The following is a 27,997-nucleotide window of genomic DNA, read 5'->3' as shown; positions in this document are numbered from 1 at the left end:
TAGTAAGGTATAAAGGGGTTCCTTTTTAAGCTAGTAGTGTAAGTATGGTGAACGGTTAATTTGTAACACAATAGCCACAAGTGTGCTGAGTTGGTGAATGCTGAGTTGAGTCCCTCCAGTTCTCAGTCATGTGACCGCAGTCTCTCCGTCCCTCTGAGAGAAGCCTCCTCTCTCTCAGCACAAGCCACTAAACTCCACAGCGCGGAGCTGCAGCCGCTGAAATGGGACTAAGGGATGAGCTTCTGAAGTCGATATGGCATGCCTTCACAGCGCTGGACGTGGACAAAAGCGGAAAAGTGTCGAAATCTCAGCTAAAGGTACTTAAACTCTATATAAACCTGACTTTTCTTTATTAGAAAGCTGAATTTCGCCTCTCCGCTCCGAGTGAACGGAGTCGCAGCGCTGTGTTCATACGTTTCTAAACGTGCGTAGACTCCGCTTCTCTGGCGCTGTGGGATTTTCAAGTGTGTGTGTTTATCAACAGCAGTTTCACATCGTAATTTTAAAGAGTTCAACCTTATCTCTGTGTTTTATTACGAAGTATTGACGAGAAAGAGAAGAGAACTAGCTGCAATCCGCTGTTGCCCTTGTGGAAAAGTCATAATAATAATGTATAACTTAAACTACAACTTCAGCTCTGGAACAATTAAGAGACCACATCAGTTTCTCTGAGTTTGCTATTAAAAAGGTATATGTTTGAGTAAAATAAACATTTTTGTTTTATTCTATAAACTACGGACAACAGAATTACCCAATTTTAAATAAAAATATTTTCATGTAGAGCATTTTTTTTTTGCAGAAAACGATAAATGGCTGAAATAAAAAAAGCAAAGAAAACAAGTTCATGTTCATAAAGTTTTAAGAGTTTAGAAATCAGTACTTGGTGGAATAATTTTAATCACAGTTTTCATTAATCTTGGCATGTTCTCCTCCACCAGTCTTACACACTGCTTTTCTAGTGGTTTAACTGTGCTTTTTATGATAAAACTATACTTTTACTAAATGTGTCATAGGAGCCTATACTTCTGCAATAAAACTGTACTTTAGTGAAATCTGCTAACAAAACATTCATTTTGTATTGCTCATAAAAATGGAAACTGTACTGATGAACATTTCTAGGGGTTGGCAATATGGCCCTAAAATAATATCGCACTATTTCATAGTAATTTTGCAATAGCAAATAATTAATAGCAATAACGCATGTGAAGTTGTTACTGTAATAAAAGTAACTTTACAAAATATAAGCCATTACTAGAAATGCAATATATGTCTAGAATAAAGTGGCTTCTAAGTATCTTTGCTGTAAGAGTGGGAATACTTTGTTTTTCTACTTCTGTGTTTTTTGTAAAGTTAACTATCTATTTTTATACAGTCACAGTTTCTGCCTTTGTGTTCTCTGTGGTGGAAAACATCTGGTTTATGTTTAGTCTATTACATTTTTTTAAAAATGTTTCCACTATTGTAACTATTCAAAGTATGCTTTTTAGTACCACACAGGACCTATTTTTGCAGAGTGTCATAATGAGTAATTTGCAGAAAAGCAAATATCTTTATGGAATATCTTTATCCTCAGCATTTGTCAGACTAGGAAATGCTTGCTATTCTTCCCTTTTTAAGGTAATGCTTAAGAATTTAGAAGTGTGAGTAACAGCAAATCAGCTCAATTAACACAACTTAATTCAGTTAATCTCAGATAATGTCTGTAATAATAATAATGAGTGTAATGTAGAAGTGTCTACAATTTCCTGCTACTTTTCTCACAAAAAATCCTACTAAAAAGGAAATAAGGTAAAAATATGTACTAAAAGTACAAAAGTACAAATCCACACAAGTCAGTTAATCGACTGTTAGCTTACTTCTCACCCTGCCTTCTATAAAGCATTTTTTATAGGTTCATTGCTACAGTGAGCACTTGTGCTGTTTTTATTCACAAAAAAAAATGTTCTGTATTAACTTAACTCTGTAGATCTGTTTATACCTTTGTGTGTGGTTTTGCTCTCGTTGTTGTGAAGAGACGTGATGACAAATCATCCTTTAAATAGCTGTGGTGTGGTTTTCTACACTGGATGTTAATAACAGCTTCAGCCGGTGGTAATGAAAAGTACAAGTCACATAATTGACAGATGAAATGTTAAAATGGCTATGTTGGGTCTGTTCAAGGCTTCATAAATACTGGGAAAATGTCAATTTAAGCTAATAGTACTTTGAAGATAGATAGACTGAAGGTTTATGGTTGAATGTTCTATCTCTGAGAGCATACTTTTTTTTTCCAAAATCTAACTAATAAAATGTGAGATTGATCGATGTTGCAGGATCTTGCTTTTGTTCACATATTGACCATGCAGAATTTGGAGGTGCACAAAAAAACAAAAATTCAGTGAATAATGTGAATATTAATTTCTCTATTTAGAATGTTTGTAAAATAGTGTTAATCTACGGTAGTTTATATCCATCTCATTATTTATATCCTCACACTGGTGACTATGCTAGAATTGAAAAAGTATTTTTAAAAGGGGGTGCATGTGGAAAATTTGGGCTGATGGCAATATAAAATTTCTTTATATTTAAATATTTACTGAAAAAGATATGAATATATTTTTACAATTTCGATTTTTGGACAACAGTTAATAGAATTTGTGGTTATGGAGAAATAAGATTACATTACAACATTATAGATACTAAAATGAATAAAATGTTGTTGTTTGCATAACAGCCCAGAATCATTTAATATGTTCTGCTTGAAGGAGTATAATGAATACAAAATTAAGAATTAGTTAATAGTTATATAAATATTTAGTATACCTGAAAATCCATTCATTCTTAAGTTTTGGCACTTTGTATTAAAACAAATGACTTACTTTGATATTCAAGAATCTCTTCTACCAATAAAAACACTCCTGTTCATTATTTAATATATTAATATTTATAACATCCCATTTCAGGTGCTTTCCCACAACCTGTGTACTGTGATGAAGATCCCTCATGATCCAGTGGCTCTGGAGGAGCACTTTAAAGATGATGACGAAGGTCCGGTCTCCACTCAGGGCTACATGCCCTATCTGAACAGATTCATCCTGGACAAGGTGAGCTTCTTAAGCCCTGTTTCTGTTTCTTTTAAAGGCTTTTCCCTAACCCTGTACACTGAGGCCCTGTCTCAAACCCCTCCTTCACTCAGAGTGACAGCCATGTTCAGTTTCACTCCCAGAAGCCCCATTCTGAAAAAGCGAAAGGGTGTTTAGAGTCCTGCCAGCCTCAGCCTTTGTTCAGCCCATTCGCTCGTTATTACAGGAAGCAGGAAAGGTTTGTATTGGAGCACAAACCCAAGTTCACAGTCGTTTCTGTTCAGCAGCAGTGCTTCACTCTACATGATATGTTATTTTTTTATTTAAATTGATTCTGTTTTTAATAAATAAACATTTATTGGCCATATAAATCATTTTATACCAGTGTGCAAGGTATGAACAAAAATGTGATAATGCTGTTGGATACCCTGATAAGAATATAACACATAAAAGTAGATAATTAGATTAATTAGACACAACTCAGAGGTTTATTGGCACTTGGCTTGGCTGTACTCATTTTAGTAAGACTAAGTTGCTCTACCTCAGTCTGACTCCAGCCTAGTTATTTCATGTAAGCACATGTAAGCTTCATCTGTTGCCAAACATGTGCAATGCAATTAAAGGAGCATTCTGATATTTGTGGTGTTATTGCATGTCTTTCAATGTGTTTATTATTAATGTTTATCATGGCAAAGATACAAATAGTAACTAATTGTTACATTTATATATAAAAAAGTTAATGCAAAAATGACATCCTGTACAAAGACAATGTTTAGTTTTTATAATTGTTATGTCCTACTAATCCCAAATAGATTTAATTAAAATTAAACATGGAAATCCAAAGTTTGGGCATTAGGAGGTTACGATTTTTCACATAAAATGCAATAACCCCATGTAACGGACTAAAAAAACACTATATTTTTGATTGTTACTTATTTTGATTCTAATGTCACCGAGAGTTTTGTTTAATGCATTGCAAATAAACACTCACTGCACACTTACTAACTGAAAGTGCAGACTTTCTGATGCTGTATATTTCATATAGAAACTTTGTATCTAGATTTTTCATATTTGGACATAATAGTGAAGCTAGCACTGTTGATTAAATGTCTTGATGAGTGGACTAATAGAAATGCAACAAAATGAGTTTCATATTTTTTTATGCTACTGTTACCATTGTATGCTGTGGAAAGAGATCGTATAGATCACTCCAGATTCAGAAGAACTTTAGAAATCTGGGAAATTTTTCATCACTCCTAATGGCTGTGAATCACACCTCAGTGCAGCGAAAGTCTGAGAACGATGTAGAGTGTTAATGAGTTGTTTTTGGAAGTAGATTTAGGCTGTCATGTCCTTGTGCAAGCGGAAACAGATTAAGGAAGAGGCAGATTGCATAACACACCATCAGTAGTTTTTAGTCTGTCGCTATTGTCAGGGGAAAAAACCCTTCTTCATCACGCCATCATGTTCAGTTTATGAACTTACTGGACGTTTGTTGGTGTGTCTGTTTCTGGTGGTGTGTTTCACCATGCCCCCCTTACCCACGCCCTCTCGGCTGTGTGAGAAACGCCTTTTCCCTTTCCCTGCCCACCCGCTTGACCAACAGCCAAGTTTTTTTTTGTGTGGATGTGTAGTCTGTTTGTACTTTCTCACTCATTCGCTCTTTGTCAATTTGTTCATGTGTTTCTCTGCGACTTTCTTATACTCATTTTTTTCTTGCTCTCTTCGCTTTTTGTTCACTTAATCAGCATTTTTTAGTTAGTCCATGTCAGACCTCCAGTGTGGTGAGAATATAAACTACAGTGCTTTACTTGTGCGTATGAGCAATTGATGTGTATGTGTATGACCTGCTGATCACACGACAAACACGCACAAATAGATAGATACGTTTATTCACACGCAGGCAGTTTCCAGCTAAGATGATTCATGAAGTTGTGATAATCAGAGCCCCCAGGTTTCAGAGCGTTGTCCTAGTGTGGATGTCTGTGAGGTTTTTTTTTGTGAAATGGGGAACAGAGTCATTCTTCCACCTCCATGGCTCTCTCTCAAATCCTGGAATGCATTGTTAATGAAGTGCCATGATGTCAGAAGGGGAACAAAAGAGAGCAGGGCCGCTATACAAGCCCAGGACCTAAAAGAGCAGCCCTCTTTAAAAAAAAAATAGCACAGAAAGACCTGTTTCTTTATAACACTGCAATAGTGCACTTTCAGTACATGTTCATTAACCTCAGTAACAACCTGGATCTGTGTTTTTCAACCCTGGCTCTGAATGCACACCACCCTTCATATTTCAGTGTTTCCCATGCTCCCAACACACCTGATTCAACTAATAAAGCCATTAACATTCCCTTTCAAAGTGGTAGTGGATGGGTTAAATCAGGCACAACACTAATACGTGCAGGGAGGCGTGCCTCCAGGATCAGGGTTGAAAAAACGTGACCTAGATTTCATCATTTATATATAGTTAATAGAACATAATAGTTATGTATAAAGGATTTCTTTATTGTAGCGTAGAAAACATATTGTGAACAGACATGTATGTATAAAGTACTAAAGATTCAGACTTGAGTGAAAGTACAAGTGCTCTACCAAAAAAGGGACCTTAGCACAGTTTTGTACTTAAGTATTGAAAGTAGTTTATTCTAAAATGTATTAAAATGTCTCTGAAAAGTAAAAGTACAAGTATTGTGTTATATAGTTTCACAGAAAGCAATAAAAAGTTTGAGTATCAGACTGCAGGCAGGCAGCAGAGTGAAAGGCAGAACAGGAACGATGCGGTCTCCTTGTAACTGATGTGATTGGATATAATATGATTCACTTGATGAGGCAGCATCATCAAACCCGGTGAGAGTGCACAGAGCATTTACCGCTCTGGCTTTAGTGATAATGTGGGTTTAGAATGATTCCTAACATTTTTTTATTTTTAATTGTAAAAAATAAAACATAAAAAATGTAGCAGATAAAGTAGAATAAACATATTAAATTCATTAAAAATATGTAGTGAAGTAAAAGTGAGAGAAGTAGGAAACAAAAATAATACTCCAGTAGATACAGATACAGTATTTAAGTACTTCAGTACAGTAGAAGAAGTTTATTTGTGTGCACTACGTATTCAGATTAGTCTCTAATACAAAATTGGAGTCTAATCAAGATTGTACATCTTTACATATGGAGCCAATTGTATCTTTCTGAACAGCGTTCTTTAAGAATAGCATTTTGTTTTTTCATATTGGTTTTATTGCGCTTTTTTTAAGTAAAAGAAACAATTGTTTGTATATGTGATAGCTCTAAATGGTGCTGTTTGTTGCATATTTGACGGATATGAAAACGTTTTTTTTTTACAGTATCGCCCAGCCTTATTTAGGCCCTATTAGAGTTTTAGAGTTTTATTAAAATGTGTTTTGTGATTAGTATATGTATATATAGCATTATGTGAAAAGTATTATTTTTCCATAGTGCTTTATAAGAACTGTGTCGGGTTTGGAGGAGTGTGTGTAAGTGGTGTTGAGGGGAGAGGCGGAGATAAGGCCTTGTTTATAAATCTAACTCGCTCTCCGCTCCACAGAATGCAAATGACTGGTTTTCTCTGGTGCTCAGCAGCAGCAGTGGCTCCACAAGGCTACTATTGTGTGTCCCCACTGCGCAGTGCAGAGCAAGATGGGAGGTGTGTGTGTGACGAAAACTGCTGCAGAAAAAAAAACTGAGCTGCTAGTTCAAAACAAACTGCCTCCCAGTTGGAGCTGTGTGCTGGTAGATTATGTTGAGCCAGCATTTTACATGACCTGCTTGTTCGTATTTTGTACCACCTTTAAGGTTAACGGAACAATATTAATAGATATAAATAGCCCGGGACTGTGATTCAGGAATGACCGCACTGACGCTTCTCTGTTTTGAATTGGTGTGGCTAAATTTTATAAAATCATGCGCCTAGCTGTGCAGTCTGCTTTTACAAACATGATAAAAGAATGGGTGGTTCTAAGAAGTTCACTGAATTCCAGATGTGACACTGTAATAGCTGTAAGTGTGTTTGACAGATAAGCTGGTGTGTTTGGGGACATGGGTAGATCCTTTCTTTCTTATCACATTAGTTGTGATAAGGTTAATTTTTGTCTCATCAGTTCATAAAAATAGTTTCTGCCTGGCCTTCCAATTCTTTTTGCTAATTTCTTTTTCCATCTTCTGGTAGTCTCTGTACTTTTGTTTACAAAGGTTGATGTTGTGGATGTCACTAACAGTTATTTTAGGGTCTTTTTTTACAGCACTTACAATTCTGACATCAACTGATCTTGTTTTCTTTGGTCTACCTGTTCAACATCTGTTACTTAGTACACCAGTGATGACTTTCTTCTTCAGGACATTCTAAACGGTTTTACTGTCCGTGGCCAATATTGGTGCAATGGCTCTGATTGATTTTCCATCTTTTCTCAGCTTTAAACTTGATTGTTTTTCATTTATAGACAGCTCTTCGGCTTTTATGTTGTTTACTCTTGACGTTCTGTAAGTGTTTATGCTATTTGATGTTTGAATAATGAATGTATCAGGGTGGTGGGTTCTGATAAAAGATGTTTTCTTCTAAATTGTGTCTCAGTTTCCGATGTAAACTGAAAATAAAAGCTGAAATGTTAATCTTTTGTCTCATATTCAACTTTTAATGTTAAACCAAAATGGTGTCAGTCTACAGCAGAAATAATGGGATATGTATCACTGTTGGAGGGAAGTGTAGAATGGTGGATGTCATAAAAGTTCCTTTGTATGAAATAGGTATAGATAGGTATCCCAATACTTTTTTCTATATCGTGTATTTGTCAATTTTTATTTAGCAAAGTAACCTTGATTATAATGCAATGCAGTCACTCTATAAAACATGCAATGCTTTCAGAATAGGTCATGCAAAGGAAATATATATATACTATATAAAAGAGTATATACAGACCTGCCAAAAGTTATAGGATAGCAGTATTCAAACGAACATGAAGTGTTATTTCATGGAAAACCTTTACACACCTGTATAAGTTCTGAGGTGTTATCTTGTGAGTGAATTTCAACACTGGTCAGCATGCTCATTGTAAGGCACTGTGACTTATTAAATTTCAAATAATCCCTGATAGTGGGTGCAGGATAAAGTAAGATATAGTAGATATATGTAGACAATGAATAAGCAGGTGTCCCAATAGTTTGCATAATTCTTATAGTGTAGATTGTTTTTACCACTAATACTGAATAATACATCTTAAAGAAGGCTGATAATGTGTTTATTTATAGTTGTTAACAGTATAAACAGAAAGTAAATTAATTATTTGCCATGATAATCACTTGATGCAAACCCTTTACTGGCTTCCTGTAGCAACCCACATCAGATATAATACCCTACTAATTGACCTACAAACCCACAAATGGTTCAGCTCCCCTGTACCTGATGGCAATTATTAAAATGCAGTCTAAGAAAACTTCAGCTTGAAGCACCTTTCATATACATAGAAAACAAGCTTTAAGGCTTTTCTTTGAACTGGTAATAAAGTGGTGGAATAAACCTTTCCATATCCAGACTGGTGGTGATGTGCTGCTCTCCAGTATGAACAACATCTTATTATCTTAAATTGGCTGTTGTCTTTTACCGTTTTACCAGCTTGAGGTGTTTAAAGGCTTTCGCTGGTGGGTCGGGTGTATAAGTGTATACGTTAAGAATAAGTAGAATTAAGCAAAATCTGGTGTCCTGATGATGATACAGGTTTATTTAAGGGTTAGCTGAAAATAGATATCAGTGTGTCTATTGGTCATATTTTACCTTTCTTAAACTAAGCTGTTAAATATAGATTTATCTGGGTGCTTTTTTTCTAACATAGCCCACTGAATGACATCATAGTGAAACTCTGAAATGGTGCTGTACTTCCCTAAGAAGCCTAAAATACTGACATGTAGGCCAATAACTGCTACTCACTATTGAACTATGGTAATTAGCTAGCTGTGAAAAAAAATAGTGCTTCTACCTCAGAATTTTGTATTGTAATTTTAAACTTGGACCTTCACTACACACATCGACAAAAATAATACAACTCAAATTCCTACAAAACTTAGCAGCAGTTATACCTCAGGCGGATATATAAATAATTACATGTGTGGTCTGAGGTTTTCCCACAAGAGTGTGTAAATTGCTTCCTCCACTGCCCTATGAAAAGACTTTTAGAGACTACTTTTAGGTTGTGTGGATAGATAGATAGATAGATAGATAGATAGATAGATAGATAGATAGATAGATAGATAGATAGATAGATAGATAGATAGATAGATAGATAGATAGATAGATAGATAGATAGATAGATAGATAGATAGATAGATAGATAGATAGATGTGGCAGGGTACTTGAGTCTCCTTTTAATTGTACAGTATATTTTCCCCACTAAATTTACACTTTCACTGTAATATTGCATATATTATAATTACATTCACCCATAGACTGTATATAAAGATGGACGCCGTGTCGCCGTTCACATTCATTCAATGAAAATGAAGCCAAAATCTTCCGCCATTTTGGCGATTCAGAGACCAGAGTCTGCGCAGTAGAGACCAGAGGAGGGAGAAAGGCTGTGGAGAGACCGCCTACTCATTTAAATAACCCCGCCCCTGAGGGCTGCCTCGCGGTCACAGACTGCAGAGCGAAGCGGAGCGAAGCTGACGGTCTGTTATTGCTCCTGCCCATAAGCAGCCCTTTTACCATAACCACACCTTTTTTTGAATAGAGCCGAATAAAGTTTTAAAAACCGAATTCTGTGGGGATATAAAAATTTGACAATATAAGCAGAGGTTACACTAGCTGTTGCATTTAAATAATGGACTTTTGCCATTGAAACCTATGGGGATGGGTGGAGTTACACAGCTTTCTGCAGCCGAACAGCAGGGGGCGCCCGACCTGTGGTGGCTTCACTTTTAAGAGACGATGCTCTGTCCAGCTATATACAGTCTATGCATTCACCCATATAAAGTTTCATTCGATTCCAATCCTTTTTGTTTTTTTATTATTAGTCAATGTGTGTATTTGTACTGTACGTCTGTTTATGATATTTTGTACTGAGGGGGCAGTGTCTTGTAAATATAAATGTTTGTTAGCTGTCTGTATTTCTCCATGTGGATTGTTATGTAGAATGTAGTGCAGGATGTTTGAGAGCACATTTGCTTGGCTATAATGCTGAGCTGTTTCCCAGCAGTGGGTCCAGCGAGTTAGTCCCTATTATCTGCAGCTTTGGCCAAAGCGTTCCAGAGGTATCCCTGGGAACGCCAGTTCACTGCTAGAAGAAAGCAAACAGTTCTGTTTGTTCCACTCACATCTTCCTGTTCTTGAATACTGGATATTCAGGATGTTCTGTTGATGTTAATGTATAAATCTAAGCAAGTCTTCTCAAAATCCTGAAGAAACAGATTATCTTATTAACCTGTTTGTGTTTGATGCTTCTGTAGGTCCAGGACAACTTTGATCGAGTGGACTTTAACAGAATGTGCTGGACTCTGTGCGCCAGAAAAAACCTCAACAGAAACCATCTTCTCATTTCTGACGAAGATGCATTTAAGATATGGTGCATTTTCAACTTCCTGTCAGAGGACCGGTACCCCTTGGTCATCGTTGCAGAGGAGGTCAGACCGAGAGCACTGCTTTCTGTGAATTCATTAGATAACAATCCATTACATGATGTGTTACAGCAGTTTCCAACATGACTCAAACATCCTAACACCTAACAACCTAACCCATGGAATTTTCAGGCATTCCACAGAAATCCCATTCCCTCCTGTATGTTTGATTTAAAAAAGTTTTATTTACTACGTAGAATTCATAGCACTGCTTATTTATTCATTTATGTATTTACTTGCTTAGGTTTTTTAATTTGTATAATGATGCCTGTTTTTGGCATTTTTACTTCATATGCTATGTGCTTTTTGTTGTTCTTATAAAAAATACAGAAATGCACTCTGTTTCATGACAACTGTTGTAACCACAAGGGTTTGTTGCTTATGGACTTTATGCTATTCATGCTGTTGAATTTCCCAACAGTTGAGGCAGAGAAGGAACTACTCAGCTTCCTGTAGTATTTACCAGATTGTAAACTGGTTGTGTTGCCCTGGATTCTATTGTTATTTTAGTTACAACAAAAAATAATTTTTGTAGACTTGTAGCTCAAACTCTACACCTGGAATGTTCCTTCACACACACCTAATTTAACTAATTACTTTCAGAAGTCTTTAACTGGTTAAAATTGGTTACATTTTAGCATATTAGTATTTGATCAAAAAGTCTGATTTGATTATATATAACGTAATATTGATATTTTATACCTACCATTCAATGTAAGTGTATTATGAATATTGTTATGGCTTTTTTAGTATAAAAAGACACTATCACTGTTTTGTATACATGAACAGATTCGTTACAAGTTAGTATCAAATTGTACTTAAATTTGATATTGGGCTTCTTTGCATAATAGTGTTAATTTATCTCACAAATTGTATCACAATTAATCACAATTAACAGTTATTCAAACAGAAGTAATGATGAACTAATTTAAATATTTCATTGCCTTCTTTAAAAGAAAAATATCATAAGGCCGGAAATATGCATCAGATAAAAAATACACTACAGTATTTAATGTTTAATTTATCTGTAATTTCTCTAACATGCATGCCACCTGGAAATTGTAAACGGAAAGTCTTTGGATTTGCATGGTTTTGTGGGATGTGTAGTGTTTTAATAATTCTATGGTCACAGTAGTTTTGTTTGTTGTATTTATACTATGCTTTAACTTTCACAAAAATAGCTGAAAAAAGAGAGAGAAGACATGTTTTACTGAGATTATGGCCTGAGGAAAGTTAGGTATGTGATGCCTGGTCAGAATAATTTAGGGCTCTCTCACTTTTCTGAGAGGAAAACCATGGGGAGGGAGACTGAAGTTATGTTGCATCTTAAGGCAAAATTAGTTTCTCAAATCATATCATGTATACCAAGTAAACTAGTTCTTGTGTTAAATCTTCATTCTTTGTTTCACAGATTGAGTATTTCCTGCGTAAACTGACAGAAGCGATGGGTGGGAGCTGGATTGAGGAGAAGTTTGAGGACTACAAGACGCAGCTGGGCAGTAAACAGCAGTGCCTGACTGCATGGGAGCTGATTGAGCTGGTGGGCATGGGCCACTTCAGCAAAGGCATGGACCGTCAGACCCTCTCAATGGGCATCAACGAGGTCTTCCAGGAGCTCATTTTGGATGTGCTCAAGCAGGTGGTTTTAAATATTTTGTCCAATAATTCGCAAACAGTAATACATTTATTGGATTATTTTATGTATTAATTTCTGGTCAATGTCATCCTACTGCTCATTACATTCATACTTTACACCTTAACCAACTGGAACAATACAAGGGATGATGTTGTAGTTCTTCTGTTTAGAAAGAATTAAAGGTGCTGTATATAACTGATAAGTGTGTATATAGTAAACAACTGGGGAAAAATCTAAAGTGTGAATACCTTTTATAGATACTATACATTATATTTTACAATGTACTGGGCAATAAAGAGATACCTAGTTACTATGCAGAATCGTTAAACAGATCAGGGGAATTACCTTTTAAGTATGCACTGTCTGTGTGTTAAATCTCAAACTTTCAATGTGCTACTGTGTTACTAATACTGTGAAAAAAAAGGACAGCACTTATTTTATTTTTGGATGCACTTAGATGCATCCAAAAAATAGCTTTTTTATTTAAGCTCAGATCTGTAAATCTTTGTTGATTTGTTTAATCATATTGACAATAAAAAGCATCTTAATTGTGACTTAAATATATAATCCTCTTCATATTCACTAGCTTGCACTGGCTGTGTAGTAACCTCTGTGTAGATTGTGCGCTGCTGTTTGCTGTGCAACCGAAAATGTATCCATGTTTTGGGAAATGCAGGTGGCATCAATGGAGCTCACTGATAGCAGTGGTGTTTTCTGCTTTGGGTTTGAATCAGTATGCACAGAGATAGTGGTAGGGGGAGCAGACTATTGCCAAGGCCAGATGTGCAACCACAGACAGAGAATACCAAGTAACAGGAAATCACTCTGTGTAGTTGAAATGAATGCCTTGTCCACTGCCATACATAAATGACACTTTTAAAAAGGAACCAATTTGAAGTTGTGTGCTCTGTTTTTACATCTACTGTATTTCCAGGGTTATATGATGAAAAAAGGCCATAAACGAAAGAACTGGACTGAACGGTGGTTTCTGCTCCGGCCCAGTTCCATCTCATACTATGTGAGCGAAGACCTGACAGAGAAGAAGGGAGATATAATGCTGGATGGGAACTGCTGTGTTGAGGCAAGACAAACTTCTAAATACAGTATTTTACAGTAGCCTTAAGACTGAACAGTTTCTGTGAGTTACACCATGAAGATACATAATATTTTATTACATAAGATACATAGTATTTTATTGTAGTTTAAGACACATAAGAACATGATTTGAAATCTATTATTTTGACAAGAAACGAAAAAGAAGTAACTGTGAAGAAAATCAGTCATAGAACTAGCGAACAATTGGATGTGTTCAGATTCATCAGAATTTAAATCTTGTTTTACATTATTAACTGCAGATTAAACCAGAAGGTCTTTGTAGATGTTTATCAGTATTTACTATGTAATAAATACAGTATTTACATAGTGTTTTATTATGTAAATTAACATATACTGCACAGATAATTAAAATGCTGTAATATATATTTTATTTATTTAAAATGTGCTCCACTACATCTGCTAATATATATAACATAAGTATGTTTTTATGCAATAAAACATGTTTCTTTAAACACTATATCATGATACGCTAATAAAAATTGTTTATCTCAAAAACAAAATTGGTCATACAGATAATTAAATATGATCATATTGCCCCCTCTAATCAGCTACAAGGTTAATATACAGAAATAGATGTTTATGCTGCAGAAAAAAAAAATGGTTATTGTTTAACTAAATTAGCCAGTTACAGTTACCTTTCAGATCCTAAATTTATAATCATTGCCTAATCTAGACTAGTGTAAGTCTATTTTTATATTTCTCACTATATCCCTTTAGTTTACTGAATTTATAGAAATTAGAAATAGAAATATAAAGCTTTCCAGGTTTTAACAGGCCTGGGTCATTGTAAGGGTAAAATAATTATCTGGACATGTGAACAAAAAATGAAGCGGCAGTGATTCAGGCCTCTGGACGAGTGGGTGGAGTAAGGTTTTAATGCATGTTGAGATATTCCTGTATGACATCATTTTGGTTATTCAATCAATACCCTTCCTTTTCCTGCATGACACTGTGCTGACGAACCCCCCTCTCTCTTTGTAGTCATTACCAGATAAGGAGGGGAAAAAATGTCTTTTCTATGTGAAGTGCTCGGATAAGAGTTTTGAGATCAGTGCCTCGGATAAGAAGAAGAAACAGGAATGGATTCAAGGTAGGAAAGAGACTCATGAGTCACTTTGATGAATACAGGATTTCCTCTAAATTCTGTATTGAGAGTACTGTATTAAAATAGTAAGAGTTAGTAAGTATCACAGCACAGGTCTCAGCATATAATGTAAAACTTTTAATGTTAAAAAACTAGGACAGGAAGCATGCTAAACGTATGCCTCACAGACTGAGAGAGAGAGAGAGAGAGAGAGACAAAGAGAGACAGAGAGAGACATGGAGTAGAAAGAGCATTCTGAAATGCAGCGTTTTAATTGATGCTGCCAACAGGCTGCTAGTGATAGGGTCATATCATTGCCCATGCTAAGAAATGGCTATTGTTTTACCATTAACAAGCTCAAAGTAGCTCCACCCTATATTTGTATAATTCTGAGGGCTCTGACATTTAAAACAGTGAGAATTTGTACAGTTCTGAAAGTGTACAAGTTAAGTGTTTATTAAAAACACTGTTTACACACAGTACCTTAAGGTAGTTCTTTAGGCGCCACCATCTTGAAATTAAGTCGCAATAAGTCAACTGGCGAGCATGAATTAATAGGTAGGACAGGGGAACAGATTGATAAATTAATTCAGTGGAAATGCATGAATATTACAGAAGTATTAGCAACAATCTGAAATCATGCTTGTTAATGGTGTAAAAATAGCGATTTCTTTGCCCCATCACTATCACTGTAAGCCTGTTGGGAGCATCGGCAAAAGCGCTGTGTTTTGAAATGCTGGGGGTTAATGGGGGTGGGATATTCGACAAAAGTTAATACTCATTATCAGGTTTCACTACACTCCAACAGTTCTCCTTCAACACTGATTTCTTAATACATGGAATGTGTTTCTTCTATCCTTCTTCCACTTTGTTCCTCTTTTTGTCTATTTTTCTCCCTTTTTCTTTGCTTATTATCTTTCTCTCAGCCATTCAGACGTGTATATCTCTGCTGAAGGTGGGGCGGCCGGCTCCCCACCGTGAGGCGAGGCACAAGCGGCGCGAGCTGCGACAGAAGCAACAGGCTGAGCAGGAGCAGCTGGAACTCAGGATGAGAGAACTGCAGACAGCCAATGAGAACAAACAGAGAGAGCTGGAGGCCATGAGGAAGGTCTGTAAGCTTCTCTAATTACAGGAAATGGTCACCACACTCTGCCCCTACACTGGGGTCATCCCTTCTGTTTGTTGAGCACAGTTTGGTGTTTTTCCTGCTACTATGTTGCACCTTGGCATTTGACTCATTTGTCAACACTTCTGTCATTATAAGTGTTGATGTATTAGATCATAAATTCTTTAGCGTTTGCTTAAGGCCAGAATCATTTTTAACACCTTGAAGTGGAGATCAGGCACTACTGATTTGGACTCTTATATTAAAACGAGAATTGTCTGAATATGATAAAATATTCAGATCAAAAGCATACAGCACTGTTAGATGTCAGATATACTAGATTTTTCATACAAATACCAACATGTACTCTCTCTTAGAAACTGGTTCCAAGTTTGAAACCAGTAACCAAACAGGAACAAAACTTCAACCACATTTACCCATCATGAATGCATATTTCCACAGGAACTCTCAGTGGTTCTCTGTTACGCCATTTGTTATTCATAGATGCAAATTATACTGAAACCTTCAGTTCTTCTCAGTAGATGTTTTGTTAATTAGCTATTCATGGGAGTTTAAATCAGATTTGACCCAGTGGTTTCATCTCAGTCTGTGGAGGGGGAGGGGTTAGATTTAAAGATTGTGTGTGTGAGGGGTGTGGGGTGATGGGGAGGAGGGGTGTGTTTCGTTTGCTCTCTTAACCCTACTTAACCAGTGTTTCCAGTTGGCTCGCATTATCCTGATTACATTTTGTCAGATACTGGAATATAATCAATCAGTGGCTTTTGTAGATAATTCCTGTCAGAGACCTTTGATCTAAAGTGGGTTTAAAGTAGCTGAATGGTTTAGAATTGTGGATTTGAGTACGGTAATTCGAGTGTTTCCAATTAGCTCTTGATGTTGACAAGAGTGTGTGACCCTTAGAAGTCACACAGTGCTACTATTTGTACTTCTGGTAGATGCTAACTGCTAACTTTTTGTTAGCTTGTATCTATCTAATTTCTTTCATTCTACACTATCTGTCTAAATGTTTTTGGTTTTCAAGGTGCACCCATTGCTTACACAACTGTTCAAGATGTGCACTCACACAGTTTGTGGAGTCCTTGTAGAGAAGTATTGCCAATAAAGTCAGAGCAGATAAACAAATATATATTAGCACCATTATGACTAATTCCAGGCATATAAAGCACCACCCACAGCATTGATTTGTGCAGCATTGGAGGAACTGGGTTCTCTGTAATGATAAGCACCATCCAATACTTTTGGCATTAGCTGGAAAGTTGGGTGATAAAGTGGGGTAATGATCATCCAACATCTTGACCTCACTAAGGCTTTTGTTGCTGAAAGCAATCAACTTGTCTGATTTCCGAAGAAATAAGAAATAAGGAATAAGCAGGTGTCCCAAAACTTTTGTTCATATAGTGTATTTATTTGTTTAATTATCCATCCATCCATTTATCTGTCTAATGAGCTAGCTATCAATCCCTTTATCAGTCTGTCTGTCCATGCATCCACCAATATTTACATTCTCATTTATATTATTTATCAGAAGGTCATATTTAGAGTGACTTAGGAAAGTCCACTAAGAAAACATTCCAAGCTTGTATAATTAGGACATAATCCAAAGCTACTTCTAAATGATCATAATATGATTTGAATATAATGAAACGTTACAGTGGCTACAGCTTTTTTTTTTTTTTTTACATTTTTATCATCCCTTATCATTAAAGCAAATGACAGAAAAGTCTGGAGAACAGACTGTGTGGAAATACATGCAAGCATGCAAGTTTTGCATGTAATTTAATACATGTAATTTAAATCAGTTTTGCCATTCATTTAAAATGTAATTAATTATGTATTTACATTTAAGACCTTTCATTGAATAACCACATTCAGTATCAGTCATTTTTTTGGCTGTCATTTTTTTTTGTTTGCATTCTTTTCTATTGTTTGAGTTAAGACGTACATTTTATATAATATTATTTTTATGTAACAAACCCCCCCCCCCCCCCCCAAACAAAAAAAAAACTAAAATAAATAACCATTTTCTCCAAATTTTCAGAATTGGTGAATATATCGATGTTTTTTCATTCTATGGGCTTCTTTGTATGTACATATCTCTTGACTACTAAGTGTTGGAGCTGATAAATCCTAAACATCCACAGTAAGTGTCCTCAGAGTTTTCACATGAGGTTTGCTCTAGTTTTGGGGATGACTCAGTGAGGTAGTCTCATGACAGATGCCTGTAATAAACAAACTTTAGATAAATCTAAAACACCCTGACTTGTGTAAAACAAGCAACACGTGCATTATACACTATTTCACAATGCTGTGGAGCACCACTGTGCTGCTGTGCAGAAAGTGTGAAGTGGTGACAATCATTGGACTTATTCTGCCAACAAGTTGTCTTTGTCTGCCCCCAGTGAGGCTGAGATGGAGTGTGAATGGAAAACAATATAGCATTGATGAGTCACTGCCTACCCCACTTAGCCCTTTCACAGAGCAGGACAATAAGTGCACCAGGAGATAGCTAGCCTGAACCTCGCTCTTTCCAGTCCTCTCGGAGATCACTCCCTAACACAATACCTGCCCTGTCTGTCAGCTCCCGCACCTGAAATATCTCACACGGCCCTGCAAGACTGCCAGCGGGGCTCCTGCTTCCAAACACACCCACACACGTGCTAGTGAATAGGAGGCAGGGAAGTGGTTACAGTCGCATTTACACCAAAACACTATTATCAGCAAAGATAAGTGATTTAGTTCCTCCTGTAGCCATGCATGACCGTGCTGATATGCTTTATGTTGTATGTTTTAGTTTAGGTGTTATCTCTTACAGTGAATTAGAGAGGGCATGTTTGTTTAGAAGTGTTACTGATTTACACTGCCTGGTACTTGTGAATTTAAACTAAACATGAAATCGCTGTTCCCAAGTTAAAAATGATTGTTTTCATTAAAATTATTTCCAATAAATTGCAGATAAATTAAACAATACTCTAAAAACAGCACCATAAATAAACTATAAAGAAATGTTAGATGTGTACAGAAGCTTGGACGGTTGTATGTAGTTGTTTAATTTTATGTATAGAAAGTGTAAAAATTACTATTATGCCAAGTAATGACAAAAAAACAATCCAACACATTTTAGAACACATTTTATCAATTAATGTGTAAAATGTGTGTGGTCATGAATGGGTGTGATTTTCTCTCATTTTGTATGTATTCTGCAAAATTTAGCTGTTACTCAAAGTGTTTTCATTGCTATAGAGAGTTGCTGCATGAGCTCTATAACAAGAACAGGTTAACACTGGGTAACTTGAGATATATTTGTACAAAATCCTGTAATATTGCTTTACTGCTTCAGTCCACACTTTCTTTTCCTTCAGATCCCAGTTCTGTATTTCTCTTATCAACAAATGGACATGTACAGCTGGCCAGTTTGTGACAGTGGTGTGAATATTTCAGTGTGAATCTCGATTATAGGAATCGAAATGTTACAGGATAAATAGTATAATTAAGTGTCTTTTAAATGATGTGATGTTGATGTAAGGCCGGTCCTTGGTAAGACTGTCCTGAGAAGACTTTTTCACACTTTTTTTGCTGGTTCCTAGAACTAAACTGAAACGAAAGGGAGATTGTGCCTTGTGTGGAACAGTCTACCCTTATATATCAGACTTGCAGAATCTACAGCATCTTTTAAAAAACATTTAAAAACCCACTTTTACTTTTTGGCTTTTGAGAGTGATCATGGGTAATGTGCCTAACTTTTTTAGTTTGAATGTGCTGTGTTTTATTTATTTTACAATTTTTATGTTTTATGTTGTTATTATTTCATTGTAAAGCGCTTTTGTGTCTTAGAAAAGTGCTACATAAATAAATATTACTTACTTACTTACTAATGATGTAGTGGGTGAGAAATGCAGCCCATTAAGTCTGCATCTCTGACTATGTTGAGGTTCTTCAGTTCTGGTACTGGCTGACTAGTGTCCAGCACAGTTTGTGATTTTTCCTGCTGATACACACGTTATAAATATGGTGGGTGGCAGAATCAGATAGAATCAGCTGTGTCTATGCAGTGAAGCTGCTAAAGATGCTTAATGCAGTGCTTACAATTTGTTAAAATAGAAAGCAGTAGTATTCCTGAATGAGGAGGGAAAAAAAATATTTTAGCAAATGCTTTGAATGTGCTTCTGTTACCATCACCAACAGAAGTCTGGCCATGTTTTTGATAGTTTTTTTGGTTACCTAAGAAACTGCTGCTAAAAAAGAGTGCAACAGAGTCCTTGGTAAAATCACCGGACTCTTTCACTCTAAAAAGAACAACAGTGCACTACAGTTCTTTTTTTAAAAGTACATTTACATGATTGGTGCAACTAAATATTCTCACCAAAAGTTGCATCCAGACACTTTAATGATAAGCTAATAATATGGAAAATGTTTTGTTGCTTACTTAGGTCTACAGAAAGAGTTGTAGTGGACTTGTCTGCAGGTTTGTTAGTACGGCCGGAAGGAGTCTGTGTGTAAATGATCGGTCTCTTTCAGGTTTATGTGTGTTGGGTTTATTAAGGAACCCTGCAGCGGTCAGGTTTATTGCCGACCATGTTCTCTGTTGCCTGCTGCTTTACTACTGTTCTGTTTCTCTCCTGCCTGCTGCTAATGACCATTACCACTGTGCTGTGTGCTCAGTAAAGGTCTTATGATCATCTCTCAGGAACAAACTGGACCGTTACCTCGAGGCCTGCTTAAGAAGAAGATTAGTTTAAACGCCTACAGTGCGTTTATGAACTAGTACTAAAGTACTGGTTTGTGGGTAATAGTGCATAAACATTAGGACACATGTTTATACAGAAGTAGGGGTCCAACAATTAATTGTTTGTGGGATTTGGTGAAGTTACCTAAACTTTAATGATGTTATAGGGGTAGGATAATGAAGATTTAAAGGGCCACTAAGGACTCAACCCTTAGCTCAAATGTGAAAAAGACTAAAAATGGCAGGGGTAGTTTGGGAGGGGTACTGAGTGATGTATGGGTTTAGCAGCAGCAGCAGTGTGGCTCTGATAGCAGTGAGATGCAGATGGTTGGACATCAGTAGAGGGGCTGTATTATTGATCGTCTGCTTTGCATATTGTGAGGTGTCTGCGCACCAAAGTTTTTGTTCTCATTTCATATCCCAGCTTGGAAAGTTAGGGTCAGCCAAGTTACAACATCCCTGGGGCAGCGAGGATTACTAAAAGGTCCTGACAGTGGCAGCTTAACAGATATGGGTACTGAACCCATAACCCTGTGAGCAATAATCCAGTGCCTATACCACTGAGCTTGCAAACTAAACAAAGCCAAGCAAGGTTACAAATAAAAAAGCCAGTTACTAGAAGGAAAGGTGGAAAAAATAAGGTGTTTATTGTCATTACTATTGTAATTAACAATATTCCCACCTTAGAAATCCAGGGTCAGAGCACAGAGATGATTATGGGCCTTATGCGATGTGGATATTAAACCCACTTATTAAAATTTAGACAGGTAGGTCAGCCATGCTACAGCAGCTCTGAATCAGAGCCTTACTTAAGAGCCCCAAAGTGGCAGCTATGCCAACTAAAGGTTGATGGGGGTGCTGGATGAATGGAACATTAGGTTTCCAAGTTGCACAGTCATTTAACATTCCTCAATCCGTAGTGCCACATGTATACCAGGAATACACCATAAAAATCATTACATCCCACGGTGGACAGTGCAGTGGGTGGTATTGATAGTGACTGGCAGCATCTTGCTAGAATTGTCTATGTCAACAGACTCAACAGATTCTATCAGAAATTACATTCACATTCACTGCAGGAGAGGCCCCACAGACACATATCCGACAGGTCACTCCAACATTCTTTAGCCACTAGACCAGGGGTGTCCAAACTATTTTTGTTGGGAGCCTGAAGGAGAAATATATTTGAAGTCACGGGGCACACTCTGTAATAAAACAAATAATGAAATATATCACTTTAAATAATACTTTTTTCCTGATTATTTCATTTACATACCATTTTACTTGACTTACTGTCTTTATCTTTGACAGTGTTGTGTAAACTAAGATTTTTCAAATTGATGTTTAATTTTTATGATGCCCGTTTTTCTGCGCACCCTTTCCGCTTTTAGACTCTTTGCTCCGTTTTTCTGGGCTAGAAATGCGCACCCTCTCCACTTTTAGACTCTTTGGCCCCGTTTTTTTCTGCGCCAGAAATGCGCACCCTCTCCGCCTTTAGACACTTTGGCCCGTTTCTGACACCTAGCGTTCAAGCTTTGAATCTCACATTATAAAAACCTGATTAACAGCGGGCCAACTTTCATTCTATTTCTAAAATACCTCGCGGGCCGCTCCAAAAAAGGAAACGGGCCGTAAATGGCCCGCGGGCCGTAGTTTGGACACCCCTGCACTAGACTATGGGACATAGCAAAAGTCTTGGGACTTCAGTTAGGGCAGGATCTCAAAATTCAAATAAGAATTTATTATGCTAAAACTGCATTCCTTATAGTATATATACTATATATGCATATAGTATACAGTACTACATTAACAGTACATATAGTTAATTTTAAGATAATATTAAACATTGTCATTGTTTTTCTGTCACAACCCAGAAACTGGAGGAGGCAGCAACTAACGCAGCTGATGAGGAACGCAGGCGTCTGCAGACCCAGAACGAACTGGAAGGTCTATACAGAGCTGAAATGGAAAAAGAGAAAATGGTATTGACTCGTTTTTATACACACATGCTGCTGAAGATCATTCACAACTAAACTGTATTAAAGCAAAAAGACACAAGAAGCCATGCAGAAATAGGATTTGTATTATTTTTAATAAAATGTTTTATAATGTTTTATAGTAGAATATAAACATCAATGTTAACTTTATTTTTGTTGTTAATATTAAAAAAAAATTAACTGCCAAACTATAGTTTGTTAATGTTATGTTTTTACGATTCACATTAATACAACATTTAGCTGATGAGGTCAGAGCTGTTTTGAGTATTTTATAGCATGTTTAAATGTGACACAAATGCCCAGATTTTACATCTGGCACCTCTGTTTATAAAGTTTCATTCCCACCAACAGTTTGACCTCTTATTTAGTCTTTCTGATGTATTATGCTTGATAATTTTTGCTAAAGCTGGTGTCTAGATTTGCCAAATGTTAGTGGAAATACCCACTTGGTGAAGTCAGTTTTTTGTGAGTGACATCACATCCTCATTGGGAGACGTGCTCCAATGGGGAGTATGATGACTCCTTCTTCCGTTAGGCCTGTTTCATCCGTATTTGTACAGTTTTAGGAAGTTCAGTTTAATGTAACTTCTGTTTTCTGCTGTTTTTCTTTGAATGTGGAAGCACGCACACAGAAACCCACGTTCAGTGTAGTACTCTTATTGTATGATTATAACCATATAATATATAACCCTTATCCTCATCTCGTACTTTGCACACGGAATTTCCTAAATGTCTGTTTTTATATGAACCATGTGTTTAATTTTATACACATAGACGTACATACATAAAGTGTATGTTCATTTCTACTTTGGTGAATTTGGGGATTTTTATATTTCTTTTATATTTTTAATTTGTGTCGATCCTGTCTTATTCTATTACGATAAAAGTTGTCAAAACATTTCACTGCATGTTTAATGGCCGTGCATGTGACAATTATTTGATTTAATTTAATAAATAATTAAACATTTGATTCCTAAATAATTGGACACAGTGACACAGACATTCAGTTGTTTTGGCTCTGTGCTCCAGCTGACTGGCTTTGAAATTAAACAATGTGATGTTTAAATACAGATATTTTTTTCTGTCAAAATCAAAGTCACTGTCCCACTGTTACTTACAAGCTTCACTAAATGCTAAAATACATAATAATACATAATATTAAAGACACACATTCAAAATTATAACAGCTAGTGGTAAGAGACTACTTGCTATAAAATTTCTGTAAAACCCAGTAAACTATTTCTGTTACAGCGTGTGTTATCTCTGTGGTCTGGTATGTAAACCAATTCTCTGTTTCGTTACAGACTAAACCCTCAGTTGAATGCCTTCGCCTGATAAGCTGTAGTGATAATATGTGTGTGTGTGTGTGTGTGTGTTAGGTGAGGCTTCAGATGGAGGAGAAGGTAGCACAGAAGTCCAGTGAGCTGGAGCAGTATCTTCAGCGTGTGAGGGAGTTGGAGGATATGTACCATCGCCTGGAGGAGGCGCTAGAGGAAGAGAGGGAGGCCAGACAGGATGAAGAAACCGTGCGCAAACTCCAGGCCAGGTACAAACACACACACTTACATATACTGCATTTACACACATCTACAGTAAATGTGAACATCTACATTTAAAGCAATCAGAATTTAAAATAGTTTACAGGCTGTGGAATTGAACCGTATTTGACTTTGACTAATATCAGTATAGCTATAAATCCCTGTCAACTTGACAGAAACCATTAGGTAAGACCACAAATCCACAATTTTTGATACAGAAAGAAGTGATAGACATTGGAGCGTCAGAGGATGTGAGGTTCTGTGATTGCTGGCTGTAGCGTGCGGTTCCTGTTCCCTGTCTGACCCTTCACAGACCTGCTTTCTTCCTGCTTTTGTGCTGACCTGTTACCAGCTCAGCATTTTAAACACACAGTGTGTGCTCTTTCTCCCAAAGTTTCGCTCTGTTGTTATCTGATTTGGTAACTTGGTCACTTTTGGGACAAAACTTCATATATCCAGCATGGAAACTTCACTAGAAAAGCAATAAAGTTTTCTAAAAGGCTGTTGGCTTTTTAAGACAATGAAAAAATAACTGGCATTTTAATATCAATGCCAAAAAGAATAAAAAATAAGGTTCTAGATTTTTACTTGACATCCACAATTGTTTAAGCACTTCTGGTTAATTACATGCACTATACTGGCAAAAGTATTTGCTCGTCTGCATGTGACATCCCATTCTTAATCCATAATAAGTTTAATATGATGTTGGTGCACCCTTTGCAGCTATAACAGCTTGAACTCTTCTGAGAAAGCTTTCCACAAGTTTAAGGAGTTTGTTGTAGGATGGAAAAAATTGGACGAATGAAATTGTCCAAAATCGTTTGGTATGCTAAAGAGTTACGTTCTATTCACTAGTATTCACTGAAATCACTGAGCTCCTGAGAGCAACCTATTCCTTCACAAATGTTTGTAGATGTAGTCTGCATGCCTAATACTTGTTTTTATACAACTGTGACTATGGAAGTGGTTGGGAAACCTGATTTCAGGTTAAAAGCATAATAACTTTTTAATATAAGATTTTAATAAGAAGAAATGAAAACGCTGTAATTATGACCTGTGCAACACTTTGAACATCCTTTAAAAGAGGATCACTAGTGATGCCCCAACAAAAGGAGGGTAAGACTAGCACATGCATCCTCCGATACATGTGAAGTCAGTCACCACCTCTTTTTGAACTGCTGTAGTATTGCAGTAGCATCACAGCACGCTCGGAGGACAGTGCAGCGACTCGGTTCTGATACATCAGCTCACAGACGCCTTGTGTTGAGTGACATCACCCCAGGAGTGATTAGGGGAGGGAGTGCCATCTACCCACTCAGAGAGAGCCAGGCCAATTGTGCTCTCTCAGGGCTCCGGTAGCAGATAGCAAGCTATATAAACAGGATTGGAACTGGCGATCTCCTGACCATAGTGGCAGTGCCTTAGTAGGCTAAAATCAGAGCCCCCAAAAACATATTTTTAATGAAACACTGCTGGTTTACAGTTACAGTTAGACAAATGATCCTTGCACATGTTATGCAGGAGCTGTTGTCCCAGTCCTCTGCTCCTGTGCTCTTACTCTTGTATGGGTAAACTGTAAAGTGTGTTGAAGTGTGTGTTGTGTTGTGCAGGCTGCTGGAGGAGGAGGCAGAGAAGCGTACCGAACTGGAGCAGATCCACTTGCGGCAGCAGCAGGCCATATCACAGACGCAAGCTGAGAAGGAGGAGCTGGAGCGAGAGCGACTGGCCAAGGAGGACGCCCTGCAGGCCGCCATGCAGCAGCTGCAACAGCTGGAGTTTGAGAGGCAGGGGGCGCTAGAACAGTATGAGGTACCTAAAATATTGTGTAGATGTATACAGTATTTTACTAGAGATGAATTTGAGGGTCAGTATCTGCAGAAAATAATGAATTAAATATCAGAGAGACAAAAAGAGTTTTTTTGATCCGCTCCAGCAACACATTAAGCCTGAAATAGAACTCTAGCTTCTTTCTATATGTTGAGAAATGTAGTAGGAGATCTGAAGTGAACACACAAACCCAACTACTTCTTATCCTGATAAAAATGAGAGCAGCTAAGCCAAGAGCCAAAAAACTCTCCAGACTAACTGATAAAGGTATATCCATCAGCAATATCTCACATCCCATTTTTATTAACAGTGAAAAAACAGTAGCTTTAGATTTTTGAATTTATTAGATATTAATCCTTGTCTTTAAAAAAGTGCCGAAAATTGCACTTATTTTTGGTGAACATCCCCCTCTATTGGCCTGATATAACAATGGAAGTCAGTGTTGGAGAAATGTCTGATTGTGTGGCTGCTTCTGCATTAATTCTGTGCATTTTATATTTCTAAACAGGAAGTAATGAAGAAACTAGAGGATGCTGCCAATAATACAAAGAGCTGGAAGGATAAAGTCGCCCAACATGAAGGACTCATACGTCTAATCCAGCCTGGTAAAAAACATACACCTTTTTATTTTTTTTTCTTTGATTTTCATGTTTTGGCAGAGAATAATGAAATACAATAAATTAAAATAAAGGATATTTTTATTATGTTCTTCATTCACATCTCTATTACAGTTAAATAAAAAGGTTCATCACTCATTACTATTATTTTTAAAAGTCAAATAACTTCAAATGTTCATTTGCTAAATGTTTTATTTGATCTGATGTATACAGAATGTGTACGCACAATGCATCAACCTCATTCCGCAAAGTGGAATAATTAACAGAGTAGTGAGAAACTTTATGGTAAAATAAAAATAAAAAACTTTACAGAAAAAAGTATCTCCTTTCTTATCAATGGCTAAATATTTTTGACAAGTTCCACTGGCTCCGGTTCCAATATAACTGCCGAGATACAATATTGTTTGTGTGAGCGCAAAAATATGCTCTCTAACAAATAATAATATTACAAACCATTTTTATCCATAGTGTTAATTCATTGTTCATTGTTCAGTAAAGAAAATTAAAATTTATTAGAATTGTTTTATAGAGCAATTTACTTTTAAACTTTACTTTACTAGAGTGAAGTAAGTAGCTTTTAGTAGTTGAAAAAATAATGCATGTTTTTTCTCTCTCTTTATGTGTGTATGTACACGCGTGCTTGCAGGCTCAAAGGGGCCACAGAAGATCACTAACTGGGGCCCTGCGGCCTTCACCGAGGCTGAGCTGAGCCTGAGACAGAAAGACTGGCAGGAGAGGAAAAACAGGCCCACTCAGACCCAGTGAGACTCCACCTGTTTTCTCTCAGTCCCAGTGCAACGCTTGATCCAACATTTCTGTAAATATAACCACTACTGAAGTGGAAACACTGCCCACGTGGGCTCTGTGCCTGATTCCGCTCGAAGGGACCTGTTAGACGGCGTGTGTGACTGTATAGTAGAGTCTAATCTCTAGCTATCTGTTCTCATTCCAGTCATACTGTAACATTTCAGGGCATTATGCCACTTTTGTGGCTGCTTTGAAGGGATTTTATACATTTGATTTTTTTTAAAGTGCCACACTATATATGAGGATGTTGATTTAGATGTATTTTCTGCCAAAGGGATGACAGATTTTCCACAAAAATCACTAATTTAAAGTAACTGTCAAAGATATTTTTTTCAGTTTAAATTCCATCAACCAAGTACTGTCAAATAAAGTATTTAAAAGAAAAAAAAGTCTAACCTTTAACCTTTTTGAAGCCTTTAATTTAGTGTAGAAAACTGTTAAACCTGTAACTTATAGAGAGTAGAATCTGGGCATCAGACAGAGTAAGATTAATTTAAAATTAGCATTAATAAAGTATTACACATAATGTAAGAAGAATGAGAGGATGTTTGAACATACAGTGTAGGAATAGTTTTTTTTGTACTTTGTGTAAAATAACACTTTTTATTTTCGAATGGATTAATAAGAAACAAAACAGTGGAGGTCAGAGCTGTTAATGGAGGCATGACTGCAGTATTAAATGTTACAGTATCAGAGTGGTGTCATTAACCAGGATGTTTTCTCAGATGTTGTGGTGTTTCAACCACAAACAATATGGTGTCTGTTTGCATCAAACTAACAGCATAATGTCCAGACTTCAGGTCATTTGTTTTATGAAGATTCAATAAAACTACAGATCAATCGA

The 27,997-nt window shown here is 36.7% G+C and overlaps 1 protein-coding gene across 1 annotated transcript; it reads left to right on the top strand.

The window, feature by feature from the left end:
• The first annotated feature begins 165 nt into the window (after positions 1-165).
• On the top strand, positions 166-27,997 carry swap70b (switching B cell complex subunit SWAP70b). Its single transcript, XM_007249227.4, has 12 exons — positions 166-317; positions 2,943-3,083; positions 10,515-10,688; positions 12,094-12,321; positions 13,253-13,399; positions 14,416-14,524; positions 15,445-15,626; positions 22,242-22,349; positions 23,744-23,910; positions 25,513-25,711; positions 26,238-26,334; positions 26,993-27,997. Exons 1-12 carry the CDS (start codon positions 222-224, stop codon positions 27,109-27,111), a joined length of 1,767 nt encoding a protein of 588 aa, XP_007249289.2. The 5' UTR covers positions 166-221; the 3' UTR covers positions 27,112-27,997.

Source organism: Astyanax mexicanus, chromosome 9 (assembly GCF_023375975.1).
Source record: "Astyanax mexicanus isolate ESR-SI-001 chromosome 9, AstMex3_surface, whole genome shotgun sequence".
NCBI lineage: Eukaryota > Metazoa > Chordata > Actinopteri > Characiformes > Acestrorhamphidae > Astyanax > Astyanax mexicanus.
This window is presented reverse-complemented; position numbering and strand designations above follow the sequence as displayed.